At 38.5% G+C, this 15,758-nt stretch overlaps 2 protein-coding genes across 2 annotated transcripts in view; both read left to right on the top strand.

The window, feature by feature from the left end:
* The first annotated feature begins 5,701 nt into the window (after window positions 1-5,701).
* LOC135943060 (uncharacterized) lies at window positions 5,702-7,842 on the top strand. Its single transcript, XM_065489459.1, has 3 exons — window positions 5,702-5,861; window positions 6,761-6,868; window positions 7,180-7,842. Exons 1-3 carry the CDS (start codon window positions 5,721-5,723, stop codon window positions 7,267-7,269), a joined length of 339 nt encoding a protein of 112 aa, XP_065345531.1. The 5' UTR covers window positions 5,702-5,720; the 3' UTR covers window positions 7,270-7,842.
* A 2,803-nt stretch (window positions 7,843-10,645) lies between these two features.
* Window positions 10,646-15,758, top strand: part of Samuel (SAM-motif ubiquitously expressed punctatedly localized protein) — a 52,983-nt gene continuing 47,870 nt past the window's right edge. The window contains exon 1 of the mRNA XM_065483545.1: window positions 10,646-10,759. The gene's annotated coding sequence lies outside the window, so the exon portion shown is untranslated. The remainder of the gene's footprint in view (window positions 10,760-15,758) is intronic.

Raw genomic sequence — 15,758 nt, 5'->3', positions numbered from 1 at the left:
CTGAGCTTCAAATCTTCATGGGGTTATCAAATGAAAATTGCACCACGCTTGAAACCATTCAAAACAAAAAAATTACCCCAAATTACATCGGATACCTAGGAGAGGTTGAGACAAGTCAAACAGAATGTAGTTTTTGCAATTATGATGGCTCAAACCCGAGATTTGGCGATGATAATGTTGGCAAAAATCGAAAACTTTACTTGTTGGTAATATTGCCAATAAGAGCTAATTTGGAGTTCCAACAGTCAAAATTGTAAAAACTGAACACCGTTTGACTCGTCTCGATCTTCCCTGGATAGCCGAAGGGCTTAATGGGTGATCAACCCTCATCCTCATTCAACCCCATGCATTGCAGATACGGTAAAAATCACCCTTTCTATTTAACTTATTTACTGATCTCAACTCTATTAAATTATTAAAAATCTGCCCCAATTGACCAAATTTTAGCTCTCATCCAGAGCGCAAAGGCTAAAAATAAAAATCTAAATAGCAGTACAAGAAATTTCATCACATTTAACTTATAAAATTTTTCGGCAGAAAAAGGCCAAAAATTGAGGTTAGTGGGCGATCTGCAGCCGTAGATGGTGGCTGTTTGAATCAGCTCAAAACCTTTTTTTATTTTCAGCTTGAAGAAACAATTTCATAATTTTCTTTGCAAGAAATGTTTCAGTCGTAAAAATTGAGTCCAAGAAAATAAATTTTAATGTACAGCTAGGTATTAAAAAGAAAGAATCATATACATGAATATTAAAAATGGAGTACTTTTTAATGATTTATTATCGGATCTTGTATGTACACAAAGTCGGTGTCATCCTGGCTCGATGTTCTAAAAAATTGAACGATGGAAATTGGTTAAAATTGAAAATGTAGATAAATTTCAGTTGAAGCGTGCAAGAAACTGATGGAGTGTCAAATGGACAGGCTCGTATTGTGCATAATTTGTGCGCGTCTGAAAATTTCATTCAGTGGGCGTTGAAGCGAAATGAGTTGTTATTTCTGTATATTAATGCCACCGTCAGGAAATGAAAGCGCGCAAATTTATTTCACAGTTCTCGTCACGCGTCGATTCTTGGCCTTGCTGCTGCGACAAAAGGAAAGGGGCTGACGGATTTTCCCGAATATATCGAAAAAGGACCTTATATTGAGTGCCCGAGGCCCGCGAAAAGGATCTCATTCCGTGCTGGGCATTTAAATTCCACTTGTCGCCCCCGCTCGCGACCAAAGCGGCGTATTGTATTTTCAAGCAGGGGGGCTGGTCGGGGGTAGTTTTGTTGCACGGTGGCCACTGTGCAGGTGCGTGGCAATTAGGACGGCAGGCAGGCTTCCCCAGCAGAAATAATGAGCAACTTCCACACACAGCAGCATATTTAATGAGGAAGAAGCCCTTGGGAGGATAGGAAAGCAGAGAGAGAATTTAAATTCGAGCGTTGCAGCTATTTTTCTCTCAAATTTTCGTGTCATTCGAACATTCCCGAAATATATAAATCAAACCAATGATATTTGACTAACTGTAAGTTTTAATCACGCCAGCTAATGAATCCAAGGAGGAAAATTAGTGGAACCAAATCGATGGGTATTCCGCAGAGACCTTGGGCATTTTGCACCCGAAAGGTGTTCGTCCTTTCAAGGAAAAGATCCGACTCAACGCCAACGGCTTTATTAATTATTGGGGACGTGTAGGAGTGAAAATACGGGAAAATGACGCGCAAAAGTCGTCGCTAATCATGATGGATCACCTCGACGTAGCCATCAATTAGGTGCAGGTGTCCAGACTCCCGTCGAGTGAGTCCCAACTTTTAATAAAGAGTAGATTAGCATTGAGTCTCGAGATGATCAGTGAAAGGGTTTAGTGGTCCCTTAGGGGGATGGGGGATGTGCACGGACGACATTTGATCCTCCAATCAGCTGCTCACTCAGAGTGCAGACTCAGCAGGTTCGCGAACTTTGCTTCAAAATTGCAATTAAGCGAGTGACGAGGCGTTTTTATGTAGGTCGGTTTGTTGGCCCCGCGACTCCTGTTTCTTTCGCGTGCATAAACGATGCAATCTTATTTGCGTCAAGGAATATTGATACGACACACGCCTTAAAAGGATATTCCCTTTCTTCTGCTGCCATTTGAATTACTTTCTCGAGGGAAAGTGTGTTTTCTGCAATCAAAAAAGGAAGAGGCAGCGAAGAGAAAATAGCATATGTCACCACAAGGTGTTTATTAATACTTGCATCTTGTTTCCAGACCTTTGTGCTTTTTTGTTCCTTGTTAAAATAGGAAGGAAGTTTTCAATTCTGACTGTAAACGAATATGAGGATTGTAATTGAATCTTCCGTGAGCACGAATAGAAAAATATTAATAAAATGAATTCTTTTGAAATAGAGAGCTTGAACTTGTTTGATGGCCGTTTTAATGGAATAAATCCATATTTACTCTAATGTATTTTATTTCCAAAGAAGAAATATTTGAACCAAATCCCTGGAAGTGTGGAAAACTCCCCCTATTCTTATTTCTAGTTCGAGACAATCGAAAGACCTGATTTTTTACTGAGTGTATTTGCAAATTTGGTTTAGTGGGGATTTTTCTTTTCGAGATATTGTTGTCATGCACGTATGGCGTACTGCCGCGAATCGTGCGTTGCGGCTAGACCAAAATGTATCCTGCATGACCGTCAATTTGGCTAGATATCAGAATTTAAAACTCAAATTTAGTGTATTATCTTCCTCGGCCTGTTTTGTTCACAGCACCTGACAACGCTAATTTGCGATTCTCTGGTTCTTTTGTTTTAAATTAGTCTCTTGGACTGATGAAGTGCGTTAAATTAATTTACAACCAAAAAAATTCGCTTGATAAAATATTCATAATGAGTGCAGAATATGATCACGGATTTTCTGCCCGCCCGTTGTTCTCCTCACTGATTGTGAGTGAACAGAGCGATGAAAGTGTCGAAAGGCTGAAAGGTGGCATTGCTTATCGGATGATGAGAATCTTCAGGCATCGATCGATCACTCACAGCTTTCCACTTTCCACTCGTCTCGATAGAGGTCTCTTTAGCGAGTGTTTGGCAGAAAAAGTGACGGTGAAATATACGACTATGTAGCTTCAGCGGAAATTATTCCGTCGCAATTGGAGCGAAAAACGATATTGCTGCAAAAGCGAGGCGAGCACGCAGAATAACTGATTATTTCTCAAAATATATTTACAGAAAATTGATTGGAGAAGCATCATGATATTTTTTATATCAATTAATAAATTTATATCACTGAATTACATCTGGGTTAGTGATCAAAGCGCTGAAACGTCGGCAAATCAAGAGACCGTCGAATACACACAGCCAATATGCTAAAGCACAAAGTAATGAGCAGAGATTTCAAGTAATAAATGAATAAATTTGAATAATGCATTCAACTTTCCTTTAAACCATTACCAACAAATCTCTTTTTTACTTGGATGCAAAATTAGCAAACCCATCATGACTACCAATATATAAATCTGAATCTAGCGAAATTATTAAATTACAACTCAGTGACTTTAAAAGGTCAAGAACCCCTTTCATTTTCCGTCCCCAATTGAAATTTCAAATCAAATCAATAACCAACCACTCAGACTGTTATGTCATTGCTCCCTTCCATTATCTAACAGGAAAATAGCTGTTACAGCAGTGGAGAATGAACAATAAGAATGCGTCGACGGCCAAGGATGAATTCATCAAAATAGCAAAGAGGCAGAGTGTACATGTCGGGAGTGACCCGCGTGGCCCGCGGTGGGGCGTCGCCGACCCAGGGGCTGCCGATGGAAAAGTCGAGTCAAATGAACCCGGCGGGGCACCTTGATTTGCCCAACATCCGTCACCATGTGGCATTCATGGCCGCCGCCAGTGCCGGCGTGAATTACCAATTGCTCGCCGTCGGTCAGCAGCCTCTCCGCCTGCCGGCCGCGCGTAGACTACCTGTTGCACCGCGCTGTCCCGCGGGTTGCTTCTCTTAATAACGCGGTGTCAACGCGGCTAGTGTTCCCGTTATCCTTGTCGATACAACTATAAATTGGTTAGCTTAAAAAGAGGATTGATACTGCAAAAGCCTGGAAAATGCTTGTTTCCAATGCATAAACTCATTTCTTAGGAATCAGTTTAAGCCAAAATTATCCTAGCACTGGAATAGCACTGGAATAGCACTGGATTTTTTTTTTTAGAAAATTGGCTGCAAAGTTATCGTGCTTTTCAAATGGTGACGACTGTCTCCTTACTCGAAATCCTATTTTATTTAACAACAAAGAGTTTCCCTAAAAGTTTTCATACGCTTTTGGATAGATCTCGACGAGATATATCGAAATCTGCCAAGAAAATGTGGACAAGCGTTGGAAATTTTGAAGAAATTTTGAATTTTAATCGTATAGGAAGGTCTTTTTACTGTTGCAAATTGTAATAATTTTTTTATCGATTAACTGCTTATTGATTGATTTATTTACTGAAAACGTACAACTATGTGTCAAACATGGAAAAATTACAACTTTTTTAGGCGGCAGCCTTGGAAAGAGTCAAAGGTTTTTTGTCACAGTCTAATAGGTGATAAATGCTAGTTAATTTTGAATTACAGTAAATACATATACATTTATCACAAGTTTCTAGATTAACTGCTTATTGCATCCCGATTTTTTTCAATAATTTTCAATTGTTGCCCTTTATCAATACACTAAGTTTATTCATTTGTTGATAGATGCCAAAGAATGCAGACGCACTCGGGGTTGCAAAGTCTTAATTTTCTGTTGAAATCAATCTCAGCTTACTCGGTGGATAGCAAGCGAGCTGTTTAATTTTCCATTTTCCTGAACCCCAGAACAGGACAGGAAGCTGCAGCCAGCAGTCGAAACTATTGGAGCAGAATTGTCTGTTTAAATACGGAAAAATATGCACTGAAAATATGCAACTAAAAATGTATTCATTGGAATATCTAATAGTAAATTAAAACATTTTAACTGATACAAACGTAAAAACTATTCTAAAAATATTGAAGTAGAATCTCCAAGAGTCGATCCACGTTGAATCCAAAATCAGCTCTAACAAAAGTCTTTCTCCGTACATTTAAAAAAATATATCAGTGAAGTTGTGAGTTTGGTTTCAAAAGGAGAGAACTTGCTATGTGATAATCTGAAAGATACTTGGGCCTCAAGTGCGGGCTGTATGGCTCACTTGCTTTACAATCACGAGTCCACTCGGAATTGGGAGGAATGCGAGAGCAATCTGACTCGCTACTTGCTCGTTTGCACTTTTCCAGCATGCGTGAATTTATTTCACAGTCACAGGAAGAATGTCTAGCGTTTCAATAAAAGATCCGTTGCGTAGGCGACTGCAATCCAAAACAGGACTGGATACTCATCTCTTTCCGGTGTGTGCTGTCCCATGTTATTCGTTCGCGATGTTATTGGGCGCACATGGAGTCACCTTATTGGCATTCACTGTCTGCTCTACTGACAATTTACCAAAAGCAAGGTGCCAACAAAGTTAGAAATTGTATAGAACAGTTAGAAAATAAATTGGAATGAAGTTATCCAATCAATATCGTTGCTTGGAACATTGCATTGCGAGTGCGTCTCTGTACCTCCGGGGGTGGTTTCTGATTAATAAACAGGGGGTGTCCGTTTGTTTTTGCCACGGCTTTAGCTTTGGCATTTCCCCCACCGTGACCAGGGTTAGTTATAAAGGCAGAGCGCGGCCGGGGCGCCGATCGCAGACATGAACTTGTGGCCGTCACTCCACGTGCTTGCGGGCGCCGCGCTCCTGCTGCTGCTCCTTCTCAGTCACGCCCCCAAGGCGGCCGCCCGTCCGGCCGCCTCTAGTGACTACGACGACGATGTCCAGCCGGACCCGTACCCAGTGAGTTTTGCTTTCTTTTCAAATAGAACACACACACTAGTGATTTGTCAGGGGAAATCTGCGATGTTTTTCTCGACTCTTACTCGTGAAGGTTATTATTCCACCTTATTCAACAAATTTGTTCTTACAATTAGCTCTGTTGCTTCAAGTGATTTTCAATCAATCTTGTGTAACTGTTTGGTTGATTAAACAAAGAATTGCTGACAAGAAATTAATTTAAAAAAATATATATAATCTATTTAAGAATTGTACTTTTACGGGTGTTTATAGAAAGGTTATTATTTCTTCTTATTTGCGAACATTTTCAATGAAATTATTGTTTTATCTTTTTGTTTAACACTATTCTTTAAGCCATTCTCTCAGGTCAATTTATGTGCTACGGTGACGTTTCTAAAAAAAACTAATTGATTTTTCTAGGAGCATATATTTGAAATATAGAAAATCAGATACAAATGGATTCAAAATTCTTTAACTTTTCACACATTTCAGACCTTTTATTATTCTTAACAATAGTTTGAGTGAAATTTTATAAATTCCTGACCGGTAAAATGGAAAAAATCGATATGCTATTACAATTGAAGGCTAATAATTAACGTTCCCTGCATAAACCATGTAAAATTCTGCCGAGAAAACCCTTTTTCTTGGCAACCACAGTTTCGATTATACCGTTGACATCGCATCCAATGTCAAGAGGCAATATGTTGCAATCGACTTTCGCGGTCGCAGCCGCGACACAAAAGATTGACAAGTGGGTGGGACACTTTGTTCAACTTTTCCTCTTTAACCTCGATAAGTGGAAAACTGACACTCCCTCAACATCGTCACTTTCCAAACGAGTTCAAAAAAGCAAACAAAGCGACGATCCTGTTGCATTGCAGTAATTTGCTCTCTTGTTGCAGGTAGTGCTGCCAAAAAGGACGGCCATGGTTCTCGATAAGATGATGATTGCCTTGCAAAGGGCCCTTGATGACGACACACTCAACGCGAGCGCCGCGCAACCGGAACAGGTAATCACATTTGTCATATTTAATGATGTGTATTATTTGTTTTCTCAGATTGACACTTGATACGAAGGTTAATAAAACCATCTTCTTCTTTCCGTCTTTCTCTGACGGAAAGAATGGAAATTCTTGAAATAGACTCAAACAGAGAATAGTTTTTAGTCTAAAATATTTCTTATCAAATAAGCTGGTGTTGATGGAGTGCAAATAATTTTTTGGCAATGAATTATAACGGTTTAAAATAATATTTGAGATTTTTACTTTCTAAAATATCAGTGCAAATGGCCCTGAATGTTAATGTTTCGACATACTTCCAGATGGATCTTCAACGCAGGAATCAACAGAAGGGTCGCGTGTATCTGCGGTGCTACTTCAACGCAGTCACGTGTTTCAGGAGGAAAAAATAACTAAATAACCAATGATGATTTCTATCTAATTTGCTAGTTTTCGTACCTACCAGCAGAATGCAGTCACTTGTGGATAGCAATTTGACTTTCTGACAGTAATAATCACTTTTCATAGCTCGTATTAAGTTATTCAAATTAGTACAATATTGTTGTTTTCGAGTCAAGATCTGCTTCGAATCTGGAAATTTTGAACAAAATTATTCATAGCTCTTTGAAGCTTCAAAAGCCAGACTGTCCCGGGTGAATTTGGGGTTCGTGATTCGATTTGGCTCAGGTTGTCGGCCAGCTGGGCTGCCGACGACCTCGCCGTTCAACATTCTCGCCAAGGGGGCCCTGCAGACCCAGTGACCCGCTGAGCGACAAAATCACCTGCCCTGCCTGCATGCGCTCAATCACGTCGGCGTTTTGTTGTTTTCCCCCTACACCCTGTCAATTATTGTACAAGCGTAGCACATTAACATGCATATAAATATCAAAGGGCGGCCGCGATAGTTTGGTCTCCCGGTTTCATTGATGTGTCTGTCATTTTGTCTATGTAAAGTTAATAATAAAAATAAACAAAAGTATAGCTACCTCGTTCACTTTTAATGTACCACAATCCTATGGTGAAAACTGTCTGATTTTTTTGGAATCAAATTTAAAATCAAATTACTAAAACAGCCTGAAAAACACATTCGAAGATTTTTCATATTTACAAGAAAATCTGAAAACTTAACGTAACCCGTCGTAGTCAAAATTGATTTATTATTTGGATGAAAAAATCAGTATTATAAATAATTAAAAACACTACAACAACTGTTATTAATTTATATCATCAACTTTTATACTTAAAAATAATGAGCAATAGACAAGAATATATATCAATTTCGAAAAATAACGTTAAGCTGTTGGCGTTGCAACTTGCAATATATGCACATTTTGTATCTTAGTTTCTTACTCGTGCATAGGCAACAGGCGCTGCAGGAGTGTAAAGCTTATTGCAAGTAATAGGATTTAATTAGTTAAAATCGAAATACCTTTTGTAGCGGCTAGATATAACTCTTGGTAATCGTATTGCCCAGTGCAAATATACAAAAGGAAACTTTGCTGAGACAACTGCGTACTGCAAATTATTTCTTATGGTCAGGAAAAATGTGCTAAACAAGTTCCATTCAGTATGGCAACGTGCGACCTTCAATAAGTAGTTCTATGGAAGACACCCATCCTGTAGAGCCATTTGTGTTATTTCCTCTCTAATCGTGTACCTTTTTCGCTCGTGTGTATTTCTTCCAATATTTGCTGAATTCCTTACGTTTTATTATTAGGCTCTTGGATTCTGTACAACTGACGTAAAAAAATCACCTTGCAGGCACATAGGTCTAGGAGGCAAGCTACATTTATTTTGTAATACATAACATGAAGTTCTATTCATTAAATTTTTGATGATCAAAATTACGTCTAAATGTTAAGGGCATTCATTACCAAACTCGATTGGCTTATTGTGAACGTTAATTCATTAAATTTATTTTTTTATTTTTTACCCTTCCATTCCTAGTTTGTTTGCCTGTGAGAGTAGTCATTTTAAAATAAATTCAATGTAATTAATTAACTTTAGTTGAAAAGTTTCTTATGTGAGTGGGTTGCGAAGATTTCCAAAAGAGAGCAGCGTTTTATCAAGAGAATATTATTTGTTAAAAGTGATATGGTCTCTAGCACGGTTGACGGAACTTCATTTCGTTGCGCATTTTCACCTCCAAAGATGAACTCCAGCAGGGCACCCATTTTTTTGCACCTTGCTTTCCCTAACAATGTGACGGATTGTCCGCCAACTAATTCCACTTCGACACTAATTAAAAATAAATGCGCTGGCCGTGTCGGATGATCAGCAGAGTATCGCGGCGCCGACGTTTCGTCCACGGAGAGCAATTTTCGGGGCCGTGTCCTGCGGCGCGATTGTGTGTTCCGCATCACGATTTGCTTTCATTTCGAGCAAAAGGGACGCTTTTATTTGAAGGTGTGATGTTGCTGACGATCCGCGGACGACGTCAGTGTCACCTGTCACCTCCAAAAGACTGCCAATCTGAACTAATTGGGCGAGCTGTATCAAAGCGCGTGAGTTAACCTAGAACTTATTTTATGATTCAAATAGTATTGAACAAAAACTTAATGGCTGATATTTGTTGTTGCATTTTTAACGTTGGATTTTGAAATTATTAATTTATGTCCCACTTATATGGATTGATCAATAGAAATAATTAATTACAGTGAACAAAAAATGAGAAATTCTAAGTAAACAATAGGGAATAATCACCATTAATCGATTTAATTAAATCTCTATTCATTGGAGTGAACGACCAAAATATTCATATTTTGGAATTAATTAATATTGTTTTCTATTTTCACGGAATTTTTTTTTAGTGATGGAATTCTTCCAAAATTAAAATAAAAAATTTAAATTGTGTTACACTTTTATTTAGGGTAGCAGAATGGACGACGTGTTTATGCACGTGGAATGCGGCGTGCTGGAGGGCTGGCTTGTTCTCCCTCTAATGTGCAGAGGCTCCAGCGGCCATTGCATTTTTCACGACGGACGCTGGCTCACTCCAAATGAGTTTCAAAGTCTGAGTGGCCGAAACGGAGCCAAAGACTGGAAAAGATCCATCAGGCACAACGGCAAAAGCCTCAAATTGTTGCACAACAAAGGGATTCTTAAAGCTCATCCCGCTGATTGCGAGTGCCAGGTAATCTTGCTTTGCATAATTTATTTTTTGTTTTTGTGCTGGTATTATACCAAAAAATGTAATGATCGAATTATGTTATGGCTTTTCTCGATGTCAATGATATAACTTTAGTAAAATAGTGTTTGTCTGAGACGAGAAAGATTTAGGAAGACAAGGTCAAGCAGACGAAAGTCGTTTACTTTACATTCGACACTTGAGACTTTTTTGATAAAGTTTTCGCTGAAAGTGAAGAGTTGTTAAGCAGACAAGCAGCATTATTTACAAAAGACTTAACACTTGAGACTATATTTGATATTGCTCCTTAAAGAGCAGAGCCGTTAGCTGTAGCCCGCGATAAGTATAATACAATCACAAATTTGCGGAACCCATGTGTAATGCTGCACGGCTGGTCTTATAATTGAGCTGCTGCTATCTCGGTATTTAATCTGTCTGGCTCTTAATTTGCCACACGTGGAGATATCGAAATTTGTCCCTTTGGCGGGTTGTCGGGGAAAATAGAAAGGTCGCGAGGGCAAGGTACGCGCGCAATGCACACGCTCACATTGGGCAACGGTGACAGTCAGTTTGAACTAATCTATACGGGTCACGCGTTATCAGAGACCGGCCGAAGATAATGAGGCTCACCCAGTGTGAAATCCATAGAGTGAGGCCTACACACCTGTCATTAGTCACTATACGCCGGTGAGAGCTTATGGTGTGCCAGCAGCCGTTACTCCAGCGCCAAAGCCAATCGTATCTGTGCTCGTTGTGCTGCTTGGATTATTTTTCACGTGAGTGCTGGTGTTAACAAAGGGTTTCAGTTTTGTGAAATTGAGCATATGGGCTCTCATTTATAGGCCGTTCTAAAAGTTTTTATTGTAGCGTTCCATGTATGAAAATGAAGCCCACGTAGGAGTTTGTTTGGTTATTCAATATTAATTAACTTTTCTCTGCGCTTCAAAAGGTGAACTTCTTTGTTCATTGGAAATCAGCACGATTGGTGTATTTTTAAAAGAAATCATACATTAATTGCTACAATGTTATTTGTTGCTGTCCCTGTAAAGAACCACAGGGAAATAATTTATACAAATTGACAGTAATATCATTCACGATTCAAACGTCAATGAGTTTACCTACGTGAATTGTGATAAGAAAAAAAGTAGTCTGTCCCAAGACAGCAAGATCAAACTGAAAAAAATGATTGGTATATCTGTGAAAGCAGACTCACTCGAGTTTTCAGTAAAAATTAAAAACAGATTAGTTATCCACCGCCCTCAGAAGGTACAGGAAACCATGTATTAGGGCCACACCATTTGCCAAAACCAGAACAGTTCTGTATAATAACTATAGTAAAATAAACAGCTTGCTATGACTGATAATGCTGGATTTAAAGGCTCTCTATTTGTGATTGTGAGAGGTTGTAATTTTGTACGGAAATAACGCTTCTTGGCATTCAAATATAGGCAATCACCAATAATTTAATTTCATCAAGCAGTTTTTACTTATAATGCATCCTAAATAACAATTTTGTTTTAATTAAAAAATGGCGAAAACGGTTAACTATGCTGAAAAACTTAAGAGTAAATTGATAAATCATCAAGGGTTTAATTTCTTAATGTCAGTTTTTAAATAAATCTGTAGAAAATGCTTTTTACTATTTCAACACTCCAAAAGAGTTTAAAATCGCCTCTGAATAATTATTAAAAATATCGTTCAATCTGACTTGCACGTATAGACTAGGTAAGAATCAAATTTTATGGCATTGCCTCTGAGTTTGACATTTAAAGAATTCAAATATAGATTCTGATTGACCTAAGAAGTAAATGATTTATTTTTGATTTTTTTATCATTAAAACAGATTGCGTAAGTGTAGAGTTATGTCGTTACTTTGTCACTTACTCTAATATATATTTACTCTATCGGCCGTTTATTCCTATCACGGTTTTGATCCTTCAAGTATCATGAATTTTCGACCTTGAAATATTTTTTTTTGAAAGGAATGATCGCACCTGCTAGGACCATCATGTGAATTCGTCTGCTGTACAAATTTATATTTGTTTAAGATTGAGAAACTGAATAGGAATGCAGCAGAATAGTTCAAATATTCTTTTAATCAAGCTTTGTCAAACACTTCGGACAGCTAAATACAGTTTTAGCTTCGAAATATAAATCAGTTTGTGAAGAACGAATGGACAAATCAAAATATTTAATGTTCCTGTATACAATCTTACAATAACAATCCATACTAGGTGGGACACTTGATACTTTATTTTTTTACAGGCTGCCATATTTCAAATCAACTGCCTTTAAAGTGATATAGGATCAGTCCCATCAAAGCGTGGGACACGCTACACGGGGAAACGAAGGTGGGCGTGCATGTATCAGCAAGAAGAGACCAATTTAGAGTGTTCAATGGAGAATCTAGAGTTGCATTTGCTAATTTATTATTCATTCAAGGCTTCACGCTCATGAAAGCGTTTAATGGACATTATTCAAATGCGTTCCGGCTTTTGATGAGATGATCCATAATTAACATATTTATTAGTTACTGGGCATAATCAAGATCTCACCGAGCAGAGAGCGCACGGGCCAAATGCCAAGATCCCATCATACGTGTGAAAGTGCGAGTTTATTTTTTTGCATCGATTGAACTCTTCTGAAGAGACATAAATCAATGCCAAGTGGCACCTGCGTATTTAGGTTCGCTTATTGCGCGTGTGTGCGCGTCCGCGTTCACCTCCACGCTCTGTGCGACATATTTTGCAACTTTGAAGTAAACCGCGATAAGCCGAGCGCTCGTGTCAGAGCCTTGCCCAAGATAATGAGTTTGTCTGCCATTTGAGAAATAATTTTTTGTCGCAATTGTCAAAGTTCCTTTTTGCTCGCGCAGAGGACACGTGACCGCCCGCGCGACACTCTCGCACGTAAGCAAGGTTGCAGGCCGAAAAGTCTAGTAGCGGCACTATTTATCTTCGCCTGCTATTTCTGGGAGTGCCTCACGCGGTGAATTTAGATTAGATCATGCAGCAAACGCATGATTGAAAATTGATGTTTCATACAAGATTGCTTCTGGACAGGCCCAGGTTTGAAAGTTCAGTGAATACAGCTTACATAATTTTTTTTGAACTATAATTTTGTGCTCTGGTTAATTCTCATATAGGACATGTTAAAAGCAATAGCAGTTGTGAAGGGCACAATTTCACCTTCGGAATGTAATTCAAAGAATTTTGAAACAACTGCCAACGCCATGCATTTTAAAGTTTATTCGAAACAATGCAGGTGGTCATTAATCTATTGTGGCCTGTGCATTCACTTATCTATATGACATTTCGATAATAAAATAGAAGCTTCTGAAACCACATTTCTTTTATTGATCATGCTAAGTTTGATGCATCTGTTTAAGTAGAATAATGAAAACAGTTCAGTGTGAAAAGATATCAATCTGACATATGGGAAATGAGAGTATGTTGAACATTGCAGGTTGATCTAAAGAGTGGTTGCATAATTTTGTTTACACTTAGATCTATACTCGTGGCAGGCAATGATACATACAGATCCAATTTTTATTTAAAATAACTTAGATTTTACAAACAATTGGTTGTGAATTTGTTAACCTCTATTCTTTACTTCACGACAAATAAGAGAAATTTGACAACCGCTCTGATTCAATGAAGATTGATTTTCCATCTTTTTCAGACTTCATATTTCATGTAATTCAAAGCGGCAAAGCGGCATGATGATAATAAAAAAGGTTAGTTTAAAGAGGATTGATACTGCAAATCCTAGAAAATGCTTGTTGCAAATGCATGAACTCATCCCTTAGCATTCAGTAAAATTTTGAGAAAAGGAACTACAAAGTTAGCATGCTTTTCAAGTAGTGAGGACTGTCTGATCCTTACTTGAAATCTGATTTTATTTCAAAACAAAGAGTTTCCCCAAAAATTGTCATACGCTGATATTGAATTGATCTCGACCAGAGGAATCGAAATCTGCCAAGAAAATGTGGTCAAACGCTGTAAATTTTGGAGAAAATTTGAAAAATTTATTTTTAACTGTCAAGGTCCTATTTTGATTATTGATCAACTCCTTATTGCATCAAAAAATTCAAATAATTTTCAATCGTCACCCTGTTTTGATCCACTTTAAATAATTTTTAATGCTGCACTGGTAATAGAACACTAACAGTATGTGACATAACCAGACCCGTTGTCAGCGTGGCCGTGAACGATAAAACATTTTTCACGGCTTGCACCAAAGAGGCAAAGACTATCAGAGTCCTCTTTAATGCACTGTCGCGTCCGCGAAATGCATACATATTATTCGCGCAAAGAGCGATTTATGAACATGTGCGTCCAGCGCAGCAATTCGAGGGCATTTCTCGGAAGTCGTGGAGCCGTTGGTGGGATTAATAATTCATTTTAATAAACGGCGTGGCTGGAGCACTCTGTGCTCTTAGCCCAGGTCAGGGGCACACACCGCGCGCTCGGTGATTTAATGGATTCCTCGGCCAGGCCTGTTTATCATTCATTTGCTGAAAAAATACACCGTATACCACATACGTTTTCCCATCGCGTCTGTGGCTGCTGGGAATGAGCCTCTTTGTTGTGCACTCCGCAAAGGGCATCCGCGTGTGTGCAACAATAATAACAACCGTCGCATCATACATAATGGCCAGACCACTCTGGCTTATCTCGCGGATTCGCCGTCGTTTATTCCCTCTTATCTTATCTGACGCGGATTGACTCAGACTTGGGAATTTTGGCTGCGGAAAAGTCGCCGAAGACGTTGACTCCAGCAAACTCTCTAAAAAGCCTCCAAATTAACACTGACCAAGCATTTAATTTTATTTCTACGGTAGCAGGCTAGGTCAAATTACATTTTTGAAATTTTAATATCTCATTATATGGAGAGAAAGGCTTCGGTAGTGTTGGTTAGTATAAGTCACTGAAACTGATGGCAAAGATAATAATAACAAGAATTATTGCTACTGCCCCGACCACTTGCCACACTACAGTCTTAAAGGCCCCCTCAATTGAACTATTGACGCCATTTTGTTTTAACGATTGATTGAATTTTTGCAAATTTGTAAGAATTTTTCAAACAAACATACATATGTGTATAATTATTTTATGACAGTCTATCCAATAATTACTTTATTAAATACAAATGGCGCCAAAGGATCACTTCAGGGGGTCTTTAAAGAAAACAGCTTTGCAGGCAATTTCCATTATTGACTATAGCAAGTTAATTGTTTGTGAAATTTTAGCACCAGATTTTCTCTAACATGTTCAACATAATGAAATCAGGACGGAGGAAAGTTAAAATTCAGATTTTGCCAAATTGATCGAAAAATTAAATGGTTTTACGCTTGATTTCAATACCTTTCTTTGCAATCTATCCAATGGTGTGCAAATTTTAAGGAAAAATTCCCGAAATAGTGAAATAAATCGTGATTTTACAGTAGGGAGACAGTGCTTGATTAGCAACTTGGGAAATTTTTAGCTTTTTCCTAATTTTTAAATAGTATTTCAAGTAAAGCTAAAAAGGATTTTTTTTCTGTTATATAAGATTTACTTTAACTGTTTTGTGCCTATTTTAAAAAAATTGGCCGGCAGCATACCATAAATTGCAGCGATATGGGCCAGCTCGGGTGTCCTTCTTGCAGGGTCAGCCTTTGAATGGCTTCTCATTGAAAGTCGATACAGCAGGAAGCGAGTTCGCAGGCAAGTGATCGGCGGCGCAACGCAACACGCCGACCGACTAATTGTTTCATGATTGTGTTTTCGCCTC

Source organism: Cloeon dipterum, chromosome 1 (assembly GCF_949628265.1).
Source record: "Cloeon dipterum chromosome 1, ieCloDipt1.1, whole genome shotgun sequence".
Lineage (NCBI taxonomy): Eukaryota > Metazoa > Arthropoda > Insecta > Ephemeroptera > Baetidae > Cloeon > Cloeon dipterum.
This window is presented reverse-complemented; position numbering and strand designations above follow the sequence as displayed.

What these genes read in the sequence shown, in the direction of transcription:
- LOC135943060 (XM_065489459.1), top strand. Translation starts at nt 5,721, where the DNA reads ATGAACTTGTGGCCGTCACTCCACGTGCTTGCGGGCGCCGCGCTCCTG. An exon ending in TCCAGCCGGACCCGTACCCA is followed by an intron (nt 5,862 to 6,760) that starts GTGAGTTTTGCT and finishes CTCTTGTTGCAG; the next exon opens with GTAGTGCTGCCAAAAAGGAC. An exon ending in GCGCCGCGCAACCGGAACAG is followed by an intron (nt 6,869 to 7,179) that starts GTAATCACATTT and finishes ACATACTTCCAG; the next exon opens with ATGGATCTTCAACGCAGGAA.